The sequence below is a fragment of the Salmo salar genome, chromosome 02 (genome assembly GCF_965601325.2).
Source record: "Salmo salar chromosome 02, fSalSal1, whole genome shotgun sequence".
Taxonomy (NCBI): domain Eukaryota; kingdom Metazoa; phylum Chordata; class Actinopteri; order Salmoniformes; family Salmonidae; genus Salmo; species Salmo salar.
Window position 1 is genome coordinate 6,002,499 of NC_138292.1, and position 16,400 is coordinate 6,018,898.

Sequence of the window (16,400 nt, forward strand, 5' to 3'; positions counted from 1 at the left end):
CACAACAACACCCTACAGTCTCTATAGTCCCACAACAACACCCTACAGCCTCTATAACACCACAACAACACCCTACAGTCTCTATAGTCCCACAACAACACCCTACAGCCTCTATAACACCACCACAACACTCTACAGCCTCTATAACACCCTACATCCTCCATAACAACACCATACATCTCTATAACACCACCGCAACATCCTGCAGCCTTTATAGTCCCACAACAACACCCTACAGCCTCTATAATACCACAGCTCCCAACAGCCTCTATAACACCACCACAACACCCTGTAGCCTCTATAACACCACCACAACACTCTACATCCTCCATAACAACACCATACAGCCTCTATAACACCACCACAACACCCTACAGCCTCTATAACACCACCACAACACCCTACAGCCTCTATAACACCACCACAACACTCTACATCCTCCATAACAACACCATACAGCCTCTATAACACCACCACAACACCATACAGCCTCTATAACACCACAACACCCTGTAGCCTCTATAACACCACCACAACACTCTACATCCTCCATAACAACACCATACAGCCTCTATAACACCACCACAACACCATACAGCCTCTATAACACCACCACAACACCATACAGCCTCTATAACACCACCACAACACCCTACAGCCTCTATAACACCACCACAACACCCTACAGCCTCTATAACACCACCACAACACCCTACAGTCTCTATAACACCACAACAACACCCTACAGCCTCTATAACACCACCACAACACCCTACATTCTCTATAACACCACCACAACACCATACAGCCTCTATAACACCACCACAACACCCTACAGCCTCTATAATACCACCACAACACCCTACATTCTCTATAACACCACCACAACACCATACAGCCTCTATAACACCACCACAACATCCTACAGCCTCTATAACACCACCACAACACCCTACAGCCTCTATAATACCACCACAACACCATACAGTCTCTATAACACCACAACAACACCCTACAGCCTCTATAATACCACAACAACACCCTACAGCCTCTATAACACCACCACAACACCCTATAACACCACCACAACACCCTACAGTCTCTATAACACCACCACAACATCCTACAGCCTCTATAACACCACCACAACACCCTATAACACCACCACAACACCCTACAGCCTCTATAACACCACCACAACATTCTACCGCCTCTATAACACCACAACACCCTACAGCCTCTATAACACCACAACAACACCCTACAGTCTCTATAACACCACAACAACACCCTACAGTCTCTATAACACCACCACAACACCCTACAGCCTCTATAATACCACCACAACACCCTACAGTCTCTACAACACCACCACAACATCCTACAGCCTCTATAACACCACCACAACACCCTACAGCCTCTATAACACCACCACAACACCCTACAGCCTCTATAATACCACTCACAACACCCTACAGCCTCTATAACACCACCACAACATCCTACAGCCTCTATAACACCACCACAACACCCTACAGTCTCTACAACACCACCACAACACCCTACAGCCTCTATAACACCACAACAACACCCTACAGTCTCTATAACACCATACATCCTCTATGTGACCCAAGATGTCAGGACAGGAAATAAGATGAGGAGCAGTCTTTGTTAGATGCATAATAGTTGTGATGATTTCTGTGCAGCTCTGAGGGTAGATGAATGGACTGCTTTGCAACTATGTGAGACTGTATTATTTTATTATTTCTGGAGACAGTCTGATGAAAAGAAATTGCTTTGTACAGCATTTTGAGGGAATTGGTGGAAAGAAAGAAATGTCCCCCGAGATGTTTTACAATTAATTCTGACTTTATTGTCCTTTAAAGTGGTGAGGCTTTCATATTTCCTCAGCAGTTTCATCTTATCAATGTGTAATCTCATAAGAAATACATTTAATTTATTTTAACCTAGTGTTTAAAGTGATTCACTCTCAGTGAAAGTTCATTCCCACTGGGCACAGACGTCAATTCAACGTCTATTCCACATTGGTTCAACGTAATTTCATTGAAATGACATGGAAACAATGTTGATTCAGCCAGTGTGTGCCCAGTGGGTTGTGTGTATGTACATTTAGGTCATTCAGTTCACCATCATTGAGCAGACAGACAGTCACCATCAAACAGCCTGTTGATCAGACAGTCACCATCAAACAGCCTGTTGATCAGACAGAGTCACCATTAAACAGCCTGTTGAGCAGACAGAGTCACCATTAAACAGCCTGTTGAGCAGACAGAGTCACCATTAAACAGCCTGTTGAGCAGACAGAGTCACCATCAAACAGCCTGTTGATCAGACAGTCACCATCAAACAGCCTGTTGAGCAGACAGTCACCATCAAACAGCCTGTTGAGCAGACAGTCACCATCAAACAGCCTGTTGAGCAGACAGAGTCACCATTAAACAGCCTGTTGATCAGACAGTCACCATCAAACAGCCTGTTGAGCAGACAGTCACCATTAAACAGCCTGTTGATCAGACAGTCACCATCAAACAGCCTGTTGATCAGACAGAGTCACCATCAAACAGCCTGTTGATCAGACAGTCACCATCAAACAGCCTGTTGATCAGACAGAGTCACCATTAAACAGCCTGTTGATCAGACAGAGTCACCATCAAACAGCCTGTTGAGCAGACAGAGTCACCATTAAACAGCCTGTTGAGCAGACAGAGTCACCATTAAACAGCCTGTTGATCAGACAGAGTCACCATTAAACAGCCTGTTGATCAGACAGTCACCATTAAACAGCCTGTTGATCAGACAGAGTCACCATCAAACAGCCTGTTGATCAGACAGTCACCATCAAACAGCCTGTTGAGCAGACAGTCACCATCAAACAGCCTGTTGATCAGACAGTCACCATTAAACAGCCTGTTGAGCAGACGAGTCACCATTAAACAGCCTGTTGAGCAGACAGAGTCACCATCAAACAGCCTGTTGAGCAGACAGTCACCATTAAACAGCCTGTTGATCAGACAGTCACCATTAAACAGCCTGTTGATCAGACAGTCACCATTAAACAGCCTGTTGATCAGACAGTCACCATTAAACAGCCTGTTGAGCAGACAGTCACCATCAAACAGCCTGTTGAGCAGACAGAGTCACCATCAAACAGCCTGTTGAGCAGACAGTCACCATTAAACAGCCTGTTGAGCAGACAGAGTCACCATCAAACAGCCTGTTGAGCAGACAGTCACCATTAAACAGCCTGTTGAGCAGACAGTCACCATCAAACAGCCTGTTGATCAGACAGAGTCACCATCAAACAGCCTGTTGAGCAGACAGAGTCACCATTAAACAGCCTGTGATCAGACAGAGTCACCATCAAACAGCCTGTTGAGCAGACAGAGTCACCATTAAACAGTGTTGATCAGACAGTCACCATTAAACAGCCTGTTGAGCAGACAGTCACCATCAAACAGCCTGTTGAGCAGACAGAGTCACCATCAAACAGCCTGTTGATCAGACAGAGTCACCATTAAACAGCCTGTTGAGCAGACAGAGTCACCATTAAACAGCCTGTTGATCAGACAGAGTCACCATCAAACAGCCTGTTGAGCAGACAGTCACCATTAAACAGCCTGTTGATCAGACAGTCACCATCAAACAGCCTGTTGAGCAGACAGAGTCACCATCAAACAGCCTGTTGATCAGACAGTCACCATTAAACAGCCTGTTGATCAGACAGTCACCATTAAACAGCCTGTTGATCAGACAGAGTCACCATTAAACAGCCTGTTGAGCAGACAGAGTCACCATTAAACAGCCTGTTGATCAGACAGTCACCATTAAACAGCCTGTTGAGCAGACAGTCACCATTAAACAGCCTGTTGATCAGACAGAGTCACCATCAAACAGCCTGTTGAGCAGACAGTCACCATCAAACAGCCTGTTGATCAGACAGAGTCACCATTAAACAGCCTGTTGAGCAGACAGTCACCATCAAACAGCCTGTTGATCAGACAGAGTCACCATTAAACAGCCTGTTGAGCAGACAGTCACCATCAAACAGCCTGTTGAGCAGACAGAGTCACCATTAAACAGCCTGTTGATCAGACAGTCACCATCAAACAGCCTGTTGATCAGACAGTCACCATTAAACAGCCTGTTGATCAGACAGTCACCATTAAACAGCCTGTTGAGCAGACAGAGTCACCATTAAACAGCCTGTTGATCAGACAGAGTCACCATTAAACAGCCTGTTGATCAGACAGAGTCACCATCAAACAGCCTGTTGAGCAGACAGAGTCACCATTAAACAGCCTGTGATCAGACAGTCACCATTAAACAGCCTGTTGAGCAGACAGTCACCATCAAACAGCCTGTTGATCAGACAGTCACCATCAAACAGCCTGTTGAGCAGACAGTCACCATTAAACAGCCTGTTGATCAGACAGTCACCATTAAACAGCCTGTTGAGCAGACAGAGTCACCATCAAACAGCCTGTTGATCAGACAGAGTCACCATCAAACAGCCTGTTGATCAGACAGAGTCACCATCAAACAGCCTGTTGAGCAGACAGTCACCATCAAACAGCCTGTTGATCAGACAGTCACCATTAAACAGCCTGTTGATCAGACAGTCACCATCAAACAGCCTGTTGAGCAGACAGTCACCATCAAACAGCCTGTTGATCAGACAGAGTCACCATTAAACAGCCTGTTGAGCAGACAGAGTCACCATCAAACAGCCTGTTGATCAGACAGTCACCATCAAACAGCCTGTTGAGCAGACAGTCACCATCAAACAGCCTGTTGAGCAGACAGTCACCATCAAACAGCCTGTTGAGCAGACAGAGTCACCATTAAACAGCCTGTTGATCAGACAGTCACCATCAAACAGCCTGTTGAGCAGACAGTCACCATTAAACAGCCTGTTGAGCAGACAGTCACCATCAAACAGCCTGTTGATCAGACAGAGTCACCATTAAACAGCCTGTTGATCAGACAGTCACCATCAAACAGCCTGTTGAGCAGACAGAGTCACCATTAAACAGCCTGTTGATCAGACAGAGTCACCATTAAACAGCCTGTTGAGCAGACAGATCACCATTAAACAGCCTGTTGAGCAGACAGTCACCATTAAACAGCCTGTTGATCAGACAGAGTCACCATTAAACAGCCTGTTGATCAGACAGTCACCATTAAACAGCCTGTTGATCAGACAGAGTCACCATCAAACAGCCTGTTGATCAGACAGTCACCATCAAACAGCCTGTTGAGCAGACAGTCACCATCAAACAGCCTGTTGATCAGACAGTCACCATTAAACAGCCTGTTGAGCAGACAGAGTCACCATTAAACAGCCTGTTGAGCAGACAGAGTCACCATCAAACAGCCTGTTGAGCAGACAGTCACCATTAAACAGCCTGTTGAGCAGACAGTCACCATTAAACAGCCTGTTGATCAGACAGTCACCATTAAACAGCCTGTTGATCAGACAGTCACCATTAAACAGCCTGTTGATCAGACAGTCACCATTAAACAGCCTGTTGAGCAGACAGTCACCATCAAACAGCCTGTTGAGCAGACAGAGTCACCATCAAACAGCCTGTTGAGCAGACAGTCACCATTAAACAGCCTGTTGAGCAGACAGAGTCACCATCAAACAGCCTGTTGAGCAGACAGTCACCATTAAACAGCCTGTTGAGCAGACAGTCACCATTAAACAGCCTGTTGATCAGACAGAGTCACCATCAAACAGCCTGTTGATCAGACAGAGTCACCATTAAACAGCCTGTTGAGCAGACAGAGTCACCATTAAACAGCCTGTTGATCAGACAGAGTCACCATTAAACAGCCTGTTGATCAGACAGTCACCATTAAACAGCCTGTTGAGCAGACAGTCACCATTAAACAGCCTGTTGAGCAGACAGAGTCACCATCAAACAGCCTGTTGATCAGACAGAGTCACCATTAAACAGCCTGTTGAGCAGACAGAGTCACCATTAAACAGCCTGTTGATCAGACAGAGTCACCATTAAACAGCCTGTTGATCAGACAGTCACCATTAAACAGCCTGTTGAGCAGACAGTCACCATTAAACAGCCTGTTGATCAGACAGTCACCATCAAACAGCCTGTTGAGCAGACAGAGTCACCATCAAACAGCCTGTTGATCAGACAGTCACCATTAAACAGCCTGTTGATCAGACAGTCACCATTAAACAGCCTGTTGATCAGACAGAGTCACCATTAAACAGCCTGTTGAGCAGACAGAGTCACCATTAAACAGCCTGTTGATCAGACAGTCACCATCAAACAGCCTGTTGAGCAGACAGTCACCATTAAACAGCCTGTTGATCAGACAGAGTCACCATTAAACAGCCTGTTGAGCAGACAGTCACCATCAAACAGCCTGTTGATCAGACAGAGTCACCATTAAACAGCCTGTTGAGCAGACAGTCACCATCAAACAGCCTGTTGATCAGACAGAGTCACCATTAAACAGCCTGTTGAGCAGACAGTCACCATCAAACAGCCTGTTGAGCAGACAGAGTCACCATTAAACAGCCTGTTGAGCAGACAGAGTCACCATTAAACAGCCTGTTGATCAGACAGAGTCACCATTAAACAGCCTGTTGAGCAGACAGAGTCACCATCAAACAGCCTGTTGATCAGACAGTCACCATCAAACAGCCTGTTGATCAGACAGTCACCATTAAACAGCCTGTTGATCAGACAGTCACCATTAAACAGCCTGTTGAGCAGACAGAGTCACCATTAAACAGCCTGTTGATCAGACAGAGTCACCATTAAACAGCCTGTTGATCAGACAGAGTCACCATCAAACAGCCTGTTGAGCAGACAGAGTCACCATTAAACAGCCTGTTGATCAGACAGTCACCATTAAACAGCCTGTTGAGCAGACAGTCACCATCAAACAGCCTGTTGATCAGACAGTCACCATCAAACAGCCTGTTGAGCAGACAGTCACCATTAAACAGCCTGTTGATCAGACAGTCACCATTAAACAGCCTGTTGAGCAGACAGAGTCACCATCAAACAGCCTGTTGATCAGACAGAGTCACCATCAAACAGCCTGTTGAGCAGACAGTCACCATCAAACAGCCTGTTGATCAGACAGTCACCATTAAACAGCCTGTTGATCAGACAGTCACCATCAAACAGCCTGTTGAGCAGACAGTCACCATCAAACAGCCTGTTGATCAGACAGAGTCACCATTAAACAGCCTGTTGAGCAGACAGAGTCACCATCAAACAGCCTGTTGATCAGACAGAGTCACCATCAAACAGCCTGTTGAGCAGACAGAGTCACCATTAAACAGCCTGTTGAGCAGACAGTCACCATTAAACAGCCTGTTGAGCAGACAGAGTCACCATTAAACAGCCTGTTGAGCAGACAGTCACCATCAAACAGCCTGTTGAGCAGACAGAGTCACCATCAAACAGCCTGTTGAGCAGACAGAGTCACCATCAAACAGCCTGTTGAGCAGACAGTCACCATTAAACAGCCTGTTGATCAGACAGTCACCATCAAACAGCCTGTTGAGCAGACAGTCACCATTAAACAGCCTGTTGATCAGACAGAGTCACCATCAAACAGCCTGTTGAGCAGACAGAGTCACCATTAAACAGCCTGTTGAGCAGACAGAGTCACCATTAAACAGCCTGTTGATCAGACAGTCACCATCAAACAGCCTGTTGAGCAGACAGTCACCATTAAACAGCCTGTTGATCAGACAGAGTCACCATCAAACAGCCTGTTGAGCAGACAGAGTCACCATTAAACAGCCTGTTGATCAGACAGTCACCATCAAACAGCCTGTTGATCAGACAGAGTCACCATTAAACAGCCTGTTGAGCAGACAGAGTCACCATTAAACAGCCTGTTGAGCAGACAGAGTCACCATCAAACAGCCTGTTGAGCAGACAGAGTCACCATCAAACAGCCTGTTGAGCAGACAGTCACCATCAAACAGCCTGTTGAGCAGACAGTCACCATCAAACAGCCTGTTGATCAGACAGTCACCATCAAACAGCCTGTTGATCAGACAGTCACCATTAAACAGCCTGTTGAGCAGACAGAGTCACCATTAAACAGCCTGTTGAGCAGACAGAGTCACCATCAAACAGCCTGTTGATCAGACAGTCACCATCAAACAGCCTGTTGATCAGACAGTCACCATTAAACAGCCTGTTGAGCAGACAGAGTCACCATTAAACAGCCTGTTGAGCAGACAGTCACCATTAAACAGCCTGTTGAGCAGACAGAGTCACCATCAAACAGCCTGTTGATCAGACAGTCACCATCAAACAGCCTGTTGATCAGACAGTCACCATTAAACAGCCTGTTGAGCAGACAGTCACCATCAAACAGCCTGTTGAGCAGACAGTCACCATCAAACAGCCTGTTGAGCAGACAGAGTCACCATCAAACAGCCTGTTGAGCAGACAGAGTCACCATTAAACAGCCTGTTGAGCAGACAGAGTCACCATTAAACAGCCTGTTGATCAGACAGAGTCACCATTAAACAGCCTGTTGATCAGACAGTCACCATTAAACAGCCTGTTGATCAGACAGAGTCACCATTAAACAGCCTGTTGATCAGACAGTCACCATCAAACAGCCTGTTGAGCAGACAGTCACCATCAAACAGCCTGTTGATCAGACAGTCACCATTAAACAGCCTGTTGAGCAGACAGAGTCACCATTAAACAGCCTGTTGATCAGACAGTCACCATTAAACAGTGTTGATCAGACAGTCACCATCAAACAGCCTGTTGATCAGACAGAGTCACCATCAAACAGCCTGTTGATCAGACAGTCACCATTAAACAGCCTGTTGATCAGACAGTCACCATCAAACAGCCTGTTGATCAGACAGAGTCACCATTAAACAGCCTGTTGATCAGACAGTCACCATTAAACAGCCTGTTGATCAGACAGAGTCACCATTAAACAGCCTGTTGATCAGACAGTCACCATTAAACAGCCTGTTGATCAGACAGAGTCACCATTAAACAGCCTGTTGATCAGACAGTCACCATCAAACAGCCTGTTGATCAGACAGTCACCATCAAACAGCCTGTTGATCAGACAGTCACCATCAAACAGCCTGTTGAGCAGACAGAGTCACCATCAAACAGCCTGTTGATCAGACAGAGTCACCATTAAACAGCCTGTTGATCAGACAGTCACCATTAAACAGCCTGTTGAGCAGACAGTCACCATCAAACAGCCTGTTGAGCAGACAGAGTCACCATCAAACAGCCTGTTGAGCAGACAGAGTCACCATTAAACAGCCTGTTGATCAGACAGTCACCATTAAACAGCCTGTTGAGCAGACAGTCACCATTAAACAGCCTGTTGAGCAGACAGTCACCATCAAACAGCCTGTTGATCAGACAGTCACCATTAAACAGCCTGTTGATCAGACAGAGTCACCATCAAACAGCCTGTGATCAGACAGTCACCATTAAACAGCCTGTTGATCAGACAGTCACCATCAAACAGCCTGTTGAGCAGACAGAGTCACCATCAAACAGCCTGTGATCAGACAGTCACCATTAAACAGCCTGTTGATCAGACAGTCACCATTAAACAGCCTGTTGAGCAGACAGTCACCATCAAACAGCCTGTGATCAGACAGTCACCATCAAACAGCCTGTTGATCAGACAGAGTCACCATCAAACAGCCTGTGATCAGACAGTCACCATCAAACAGCCTGTTGAGCAGACAGAGTCACCATTAAACAGCCTGTTGATCAGACAGAGTCACCATCAAACCTCACAACCCATATTTGGATATTTCTCTGAAGCATGTAGAACACGATGTAGAACACGGTGTAGACCACGGTGTAGAACATAGAGCATGGTGTAGACCACGGTGTACAACGTAGACCACGGTGTACAACATAGAACATGGTTTAGAACATGGTTTAGAACATTGTGTAGACCACAGTGTAGACCACAGTGTAGAACATGGTGTAGAACATGGTGTAGAACATGGTGTAGAACATTGTGTAGAACATTGTGTAGACCACAGTGTAGAACATGGTTTAGAACATTGTGTAGACTACGGTGTAGACCACGGTGTAGAACTTGGTGTATAACATTGTGCAGACCACGATGTAGACCACAGTGTAGAACATGGTGCAGAACATGGTGTAGAACATTGTGTAGAACATGGTGTAGAACATTGTGTAGACCACAGTGTAGAACATGGTTTATAACATTGTGTAGAACATGGTGTAGAACATGGTGTAGAACATTGTGTAGACCACAGTGTAGAACATTGTTTATAACATGGTGTAGAACATGGTGTAGAACATTGTGTAGACCACAGTGTAGAACATGGTTTATAACATGGTGTAGAACATGGTGTAGAACATTGTGTAGACCACAGTGTAGAACATGGTTTATAATATTGTGTAGATCACGGTGTAGATCACGGTGTAGAACACGGTGTAGAACACGGTGTAGAACATGGTGTAGAACATGGTGTAGACCACGGTGTAGAACATTGTGTAGACCACGGTGTAGACCACAGGGTAGAACGTAGTGTAAAACACAGTGTAGAACACGGTGTAGACCACAGGGTAGAAGTAGTGTAGAAATCTGTATACCGTAAGTGTGTTGCAATGTCATGCCAATATGAACTCTTTCTCTGTGTATTTGTTCTCTGTGTGTGTATAGTTCCAGATCCAGATGTTTGACATTATCTGCAGCACGTCCTGGGCCAGTCGAGACAAGTGCTGTGAGCTCCCTGGACTGGTAAGAACAACTGCCTTTTAACCAACCATTCAAATGACCAACAGACCAACAACCAACAACCAACAGACCAACAGACCAATAACCAACAGAACAATAACCAACAGACCAAAAACCAACAGACCAAAAACCAACAGACCAATAACCAACAGACCAATAACCAACAGACCAATAACCAACAGACCAATAACCAACAGACCAAAAGACCAAAAACCAACAGACCAACAGACCAACAACCAATAACCAACAGACCAATAACCAACAGACCAACAACCAACAGACCAATAACCAACAGACCAACAACCAACAGACCAACAGACCAACAGACCAACAACCAACAGACCAACAACCAACAGACCAACAACCAACAGACCAACAACCAATAACCAACAGACCAACAACCAACAGACCAATAACCAACAACCAATAACCAACAGACCAACAACCAACAGACCAACAACCAACAGACCAACAGACCAACAACCAACAGACCAACAGACCAACAACCAACAACCAATAACCAACAGACCAATAACCAACAGACCAACAGACCAACAGACCAACAACCAACAGACCAACAACCAACAGACCAACAGACCAACAACCAACAACCAATAACCAACAGACCAATAACCAACAGACCAACAGACCAACAGACCAACAACCAACAGACCAACAACCAACAACCAACAGACCAACAACCAACAGACCAATAACCAACAGACCAATAACCAACGGACCAATAACCAACAGACCAATAACCAACAGATCAATAACCAACAGACCAATAACCAACAATCAACAGACCAACAGACCAATAACCAACAGACCAATAACCAACAGACCAACAGACCAATAACCAACAGACCAACAGACCAACAACCAACAGACCAACAACCAACAGACCAACAGACCAATAACCAACAGACCAATAACCAACAATCAACAGACCAACAGACCAATAACCAACAGACCAATAACCAACAGACCAATAACCAACAGACCAATAACCAACAGACCAACAACCAATAACCAACAGACCAATAACCAACAGACCAACAGACCAACAGACCAACAACCAATAACCAACAGACCAATAACCAACAGACCAACAACCAACAGACCAACAACCAACAGACCAACAACCAATAACCAACAGACCAATAACCAACAGACCAACAACCAACAGACCAACAACCAACAGACCAACAACCAATAACCAACAGACCAATAACCAACAGACCAATAACCAACAGACCAATAACCAACAGACCAACAACCAATAACCAACAGACCAACAACCAACAGACCAAAAACCAACAGACCAACAGACCAACAGACCAACAACCAACAGACCAATAACCAACAGACCAACAACCAACAACCAACAGACCAATAACCAACAGACCAATAACCAACAATCAACAGACCAACAGACCAATAACCAACAGACCAATAACCAACAGACCAACAGACCAACAACCAACAGACCAATAACCAACAGACCAACAACCAACAGACCAACAGACCAATAACCAACAGACCAACAGACCAACAACCAACAGACCAACAACCAACAGACCAACAGACCAACAGACCAATAACCAACAGACCAACAACCAGCAGACCAACAACCAACAGACCAACAACCAACAGACCAACAACCAACAGACCAACAGACCAATAACCAACAGACCAACAACCAACAATCAACAGACCAACAGACCAATAACCAACAGACCAACAGACCAATAACCAACAGACCAACAGACCAACAACCAACAGACCAACAACCAACAGACCAACAGACCAATAACCAACAGACCAATAACCAACAATCAACAGACCAACAGACCAATAACAAACAGACCAATAACCAACAGACCAACAGACCGATAACCAACAGACCAACAACCAATAACCAACAGACCAACAGACCAACAACCAACAGACCAATAACCAACAGACCAACAACCAACACACCAACAACCAACAACCAATAACCAACAGACCAACAACCAACAGAACAATAACCAACAGGCCAATAACCAACAGACCAATAACCAACAGACCAACAGACCAACAACCAACAGACCAACAACCAACAATCAACAGACCAACAGACCAATAACCAACAGACCAACAGACCAATAACCAACAGACCAACAGACCAACAACCAACAGACCAACAACCAACAGACCAACAGACCAATAACCAACAGACCAATAACCAACAATCAACAGACCAACAGACCAATAACCAACAGACCAATAACCAACAGACCAACAGACCAATAACCAACAGACCAACAACCAATAACCAACAGACCAACAGACCAATAACCAACAGACCAATAACCAACAGACCAACAACCAACAGACCAACAACCAACAACCAATAACCAACAGACCAACAACCAACAGGCCAATAACCAACAGGCCAATAACCAACAGACAATAACCAACAGACTAACAGACCAACAACCAACAGACCAACAACCAACAGACCAACAACCAACAGACCAATAACCAACAGACCAACAACCATCAGACCAACAACCAACAGACCAACAACCAACAGACCAACAACCAACAGACCAACAACCATCAGACCAACAACCAACAGACCAACAACCAATAACCAACAGACCAATAACCAACAGACCAACAGACCAACAGACCAACAGACCAACAACCAATAACCAACAGACCAATAACCAACAGACCAACAACCAACAGACCAATAACCAACAGACCAATAACCAACAGACCAACAACCAACAGACCAACGGACCAATAACCAATAACCAACAATCAACAGACCAACAGACCAATAACCAACAGACCAACAGACCAATAACCAACAGACCAACAGACCAACAACCAACAGACCAACAACCAACAGACCAACAGACCAATAACCAACAGACCAATAACCAACAATCAACAGACCAACAGACCAATAACCAACAGACCAATAACCAACAGACCAACAGACCAATAACCAACAGACCAACAACCAATAACCAACAGACCAACAGACCAATAACCAACAGACCAATAACCAACAGACCAACAACCAACAGACCAACAACCAACAACCAATAACCAACAGACCAACAACCAACAGGCCAATAACCAACAGACCAATAACCAACAGACCAACAGACCAACAACCAATAACCAACAACCAACAGACCAACAACCAACAGACCAACAACCAATAACCAGCAGACCAACAGACCAACAACCAACAGACCAACAACCAACAGACCAACAACCAACAGACCAATAACCAGCAGACCAATAACCAACAGACCAACAACCAACAGACCAACAACCAACAACCAACAGACCAACAGACCAACAACCAACAGACCAACAACCAACAGGCCAATAACCAACAGACAATAACCATCAGACCAATAACCAACAGACCAACAACCAACAGACCAACAACCAACAGACCAACAACCAACAGACCAACAACCATCAGACCAACAACCAACAGACCAACAACCAATAACCAACAGACCAACAACCAACAGACCAATAACCAACAGACCAACAGACCAACAACCAACAACCAACAGACCAATAACCAACAGCCCAATAACCAACAATCAACAGACCAACAGACCAATAACCAACAGACCAATAACCAACAGACCAACAGACCAACAACCAACAGACCAATAACCAACAGACCAATAACCAACAGACCAACAGACCAATAACCAACAGACCAACAGACCAACAACCAACAGACCAACAACCAACAGACCAACAGACCAACAGACCAACAACCAACAGACCAATAACCAACAGACCAACAGACCAATAACCAACAGACCAACAACCAACAATCAACAGACCAACAGACCAATAACCAACAGACCAACAGACCAATAACCAACAGACCAACAGACCAACAACCAACAGACCAACAACCAACAGACCAACAGACCAATAACCAACAGACCAATAACCAACAATCAACAGACCAACAGACCAATAACCAACAGACCAATAACCAACAGACCAACAGACCGATAACCAACAGACCAACAACCAATAACCAACAGACCAACAGACCAACAACCAACAGACCAATAACCAACAGACCAACAACCAACAGACCAACAACCAACAACCAATAACCAACAGACCAACAACCAACAGACCAATAACCAACAGGCCAATAACCAACAGACAATAACCAACAGACTAACAGACCAACAACCAACAGACCAACAACCAACAATCAACAGACCAACAGACCAATAACCAACAGACCAACAGACCAATAACCAACAGACCAACAGACCAACAACCAACAGACCAACAACCAACAGACCAACAGACCAATAACCAACAGACCAATAACCAACAATCAACAGACCAACAGACCAATAACCAACAGACCAATAACCAACAGACCAACAGACCAATAACCAACAGACCAACAACCAATAACCAACAGACCAACAGACCAATAACCAACAGACCAATAACCAACAGACCAACAACCAACAGACCAACAACCAACAACCAATAACCAACAGACCAACAACCAACAGGCCAATAACCAACAGGCCAATAACCAACAGACAATAACCAACAGACCAACAACCATCAGACCAATAACCAACAGACCAACAACCAACAGACCAACAACCAACAACCAATAACCAACAGACCAACAACCAACAGACCAATAACCAACAGGCCAATAACCAACAGACAATAACCATCAGACCAATAACCAACAGACCAACAACCAACAGACCAACAACCAACAGACCAACAACCAACAGACCAACAACCATCAGACCAACAACCAACAGACCAACAACCAATAACCAACAGACCAATAACCAACAGACCAACAGACCAACAGACCAACAGACCAACAACCAATAACCAACAGACCAATAACCAACAGACCAACAACCAACAGACCAATAACCAACAGACCAATAACCAACAGACCAACAACCAACAGACCAACAGACCAATAACCAATAACCAACAGACCAATAACCAACAGACCAATAACCAACAGACCAATAACCAACAGACCAATAACCAACAGACCAACAGACCAATAACCAACAGACCAACAGACCAATAACCAACAGATCAACAGACCAACAGACCAATAATCAACAGACCAACAGACAAAATAACCAACAGAACAACAGACCAATAACCAACAGATCAACAGACCAACAGACCAATAATCAACAGACCAACAGACCAATAACCAACAGACCAACAACCAACAGACCAACAGACCAACAGACCAACAACCAACAGACCAACAACCAACAGACCAACAACCAACAGACCAATAACCAACAGACCAATAACCAGTAGACCAACAGACCAACAGACCAATAACCAACAGAGCAACAGACCAATAACCAACAGACCAACAACCAACAGACCAACAACCAACAGACCAATAACCAACAGACCAATAACCAACAGACCAACAACCAATAACCAACAACCAACAGACCAACAACCAACAGACCAACAACCAACAGACCAATAACCAACAGACCAACAGACCAACAACCAATAACCAACAACCAACAGACCAA

At 44.9% G+C, this 16,400-nt stretch overlaps 1 protein-coding gene across 4 annotated transcripts in view; it reads left to right on the top strand.

Moving 5' to 3' along the window:
- Positions 1 to 16,400, top strand: part of LOC106573090 (collagen alpha-1(XIV) chain) — a 258,521-nt gene that overhangs the window by 176,674 nt on the left and 65,447 nt on the right. For all 4 annotated transcript variants that reach the window (XM_082959258.1, XM_082959260.1, XM_082959256.1 and 1 more), the window contains exon 35: positions 10,717 to 10,794. In XM_082959258.1, the coding sequence (XP_082815384.1) occupies positions 10,717 to 10,794 (78 nt within the window). The remainder of the gene's footprint in view (positions 1 to 10,716; positions 10,795 to 16,400) is intronic.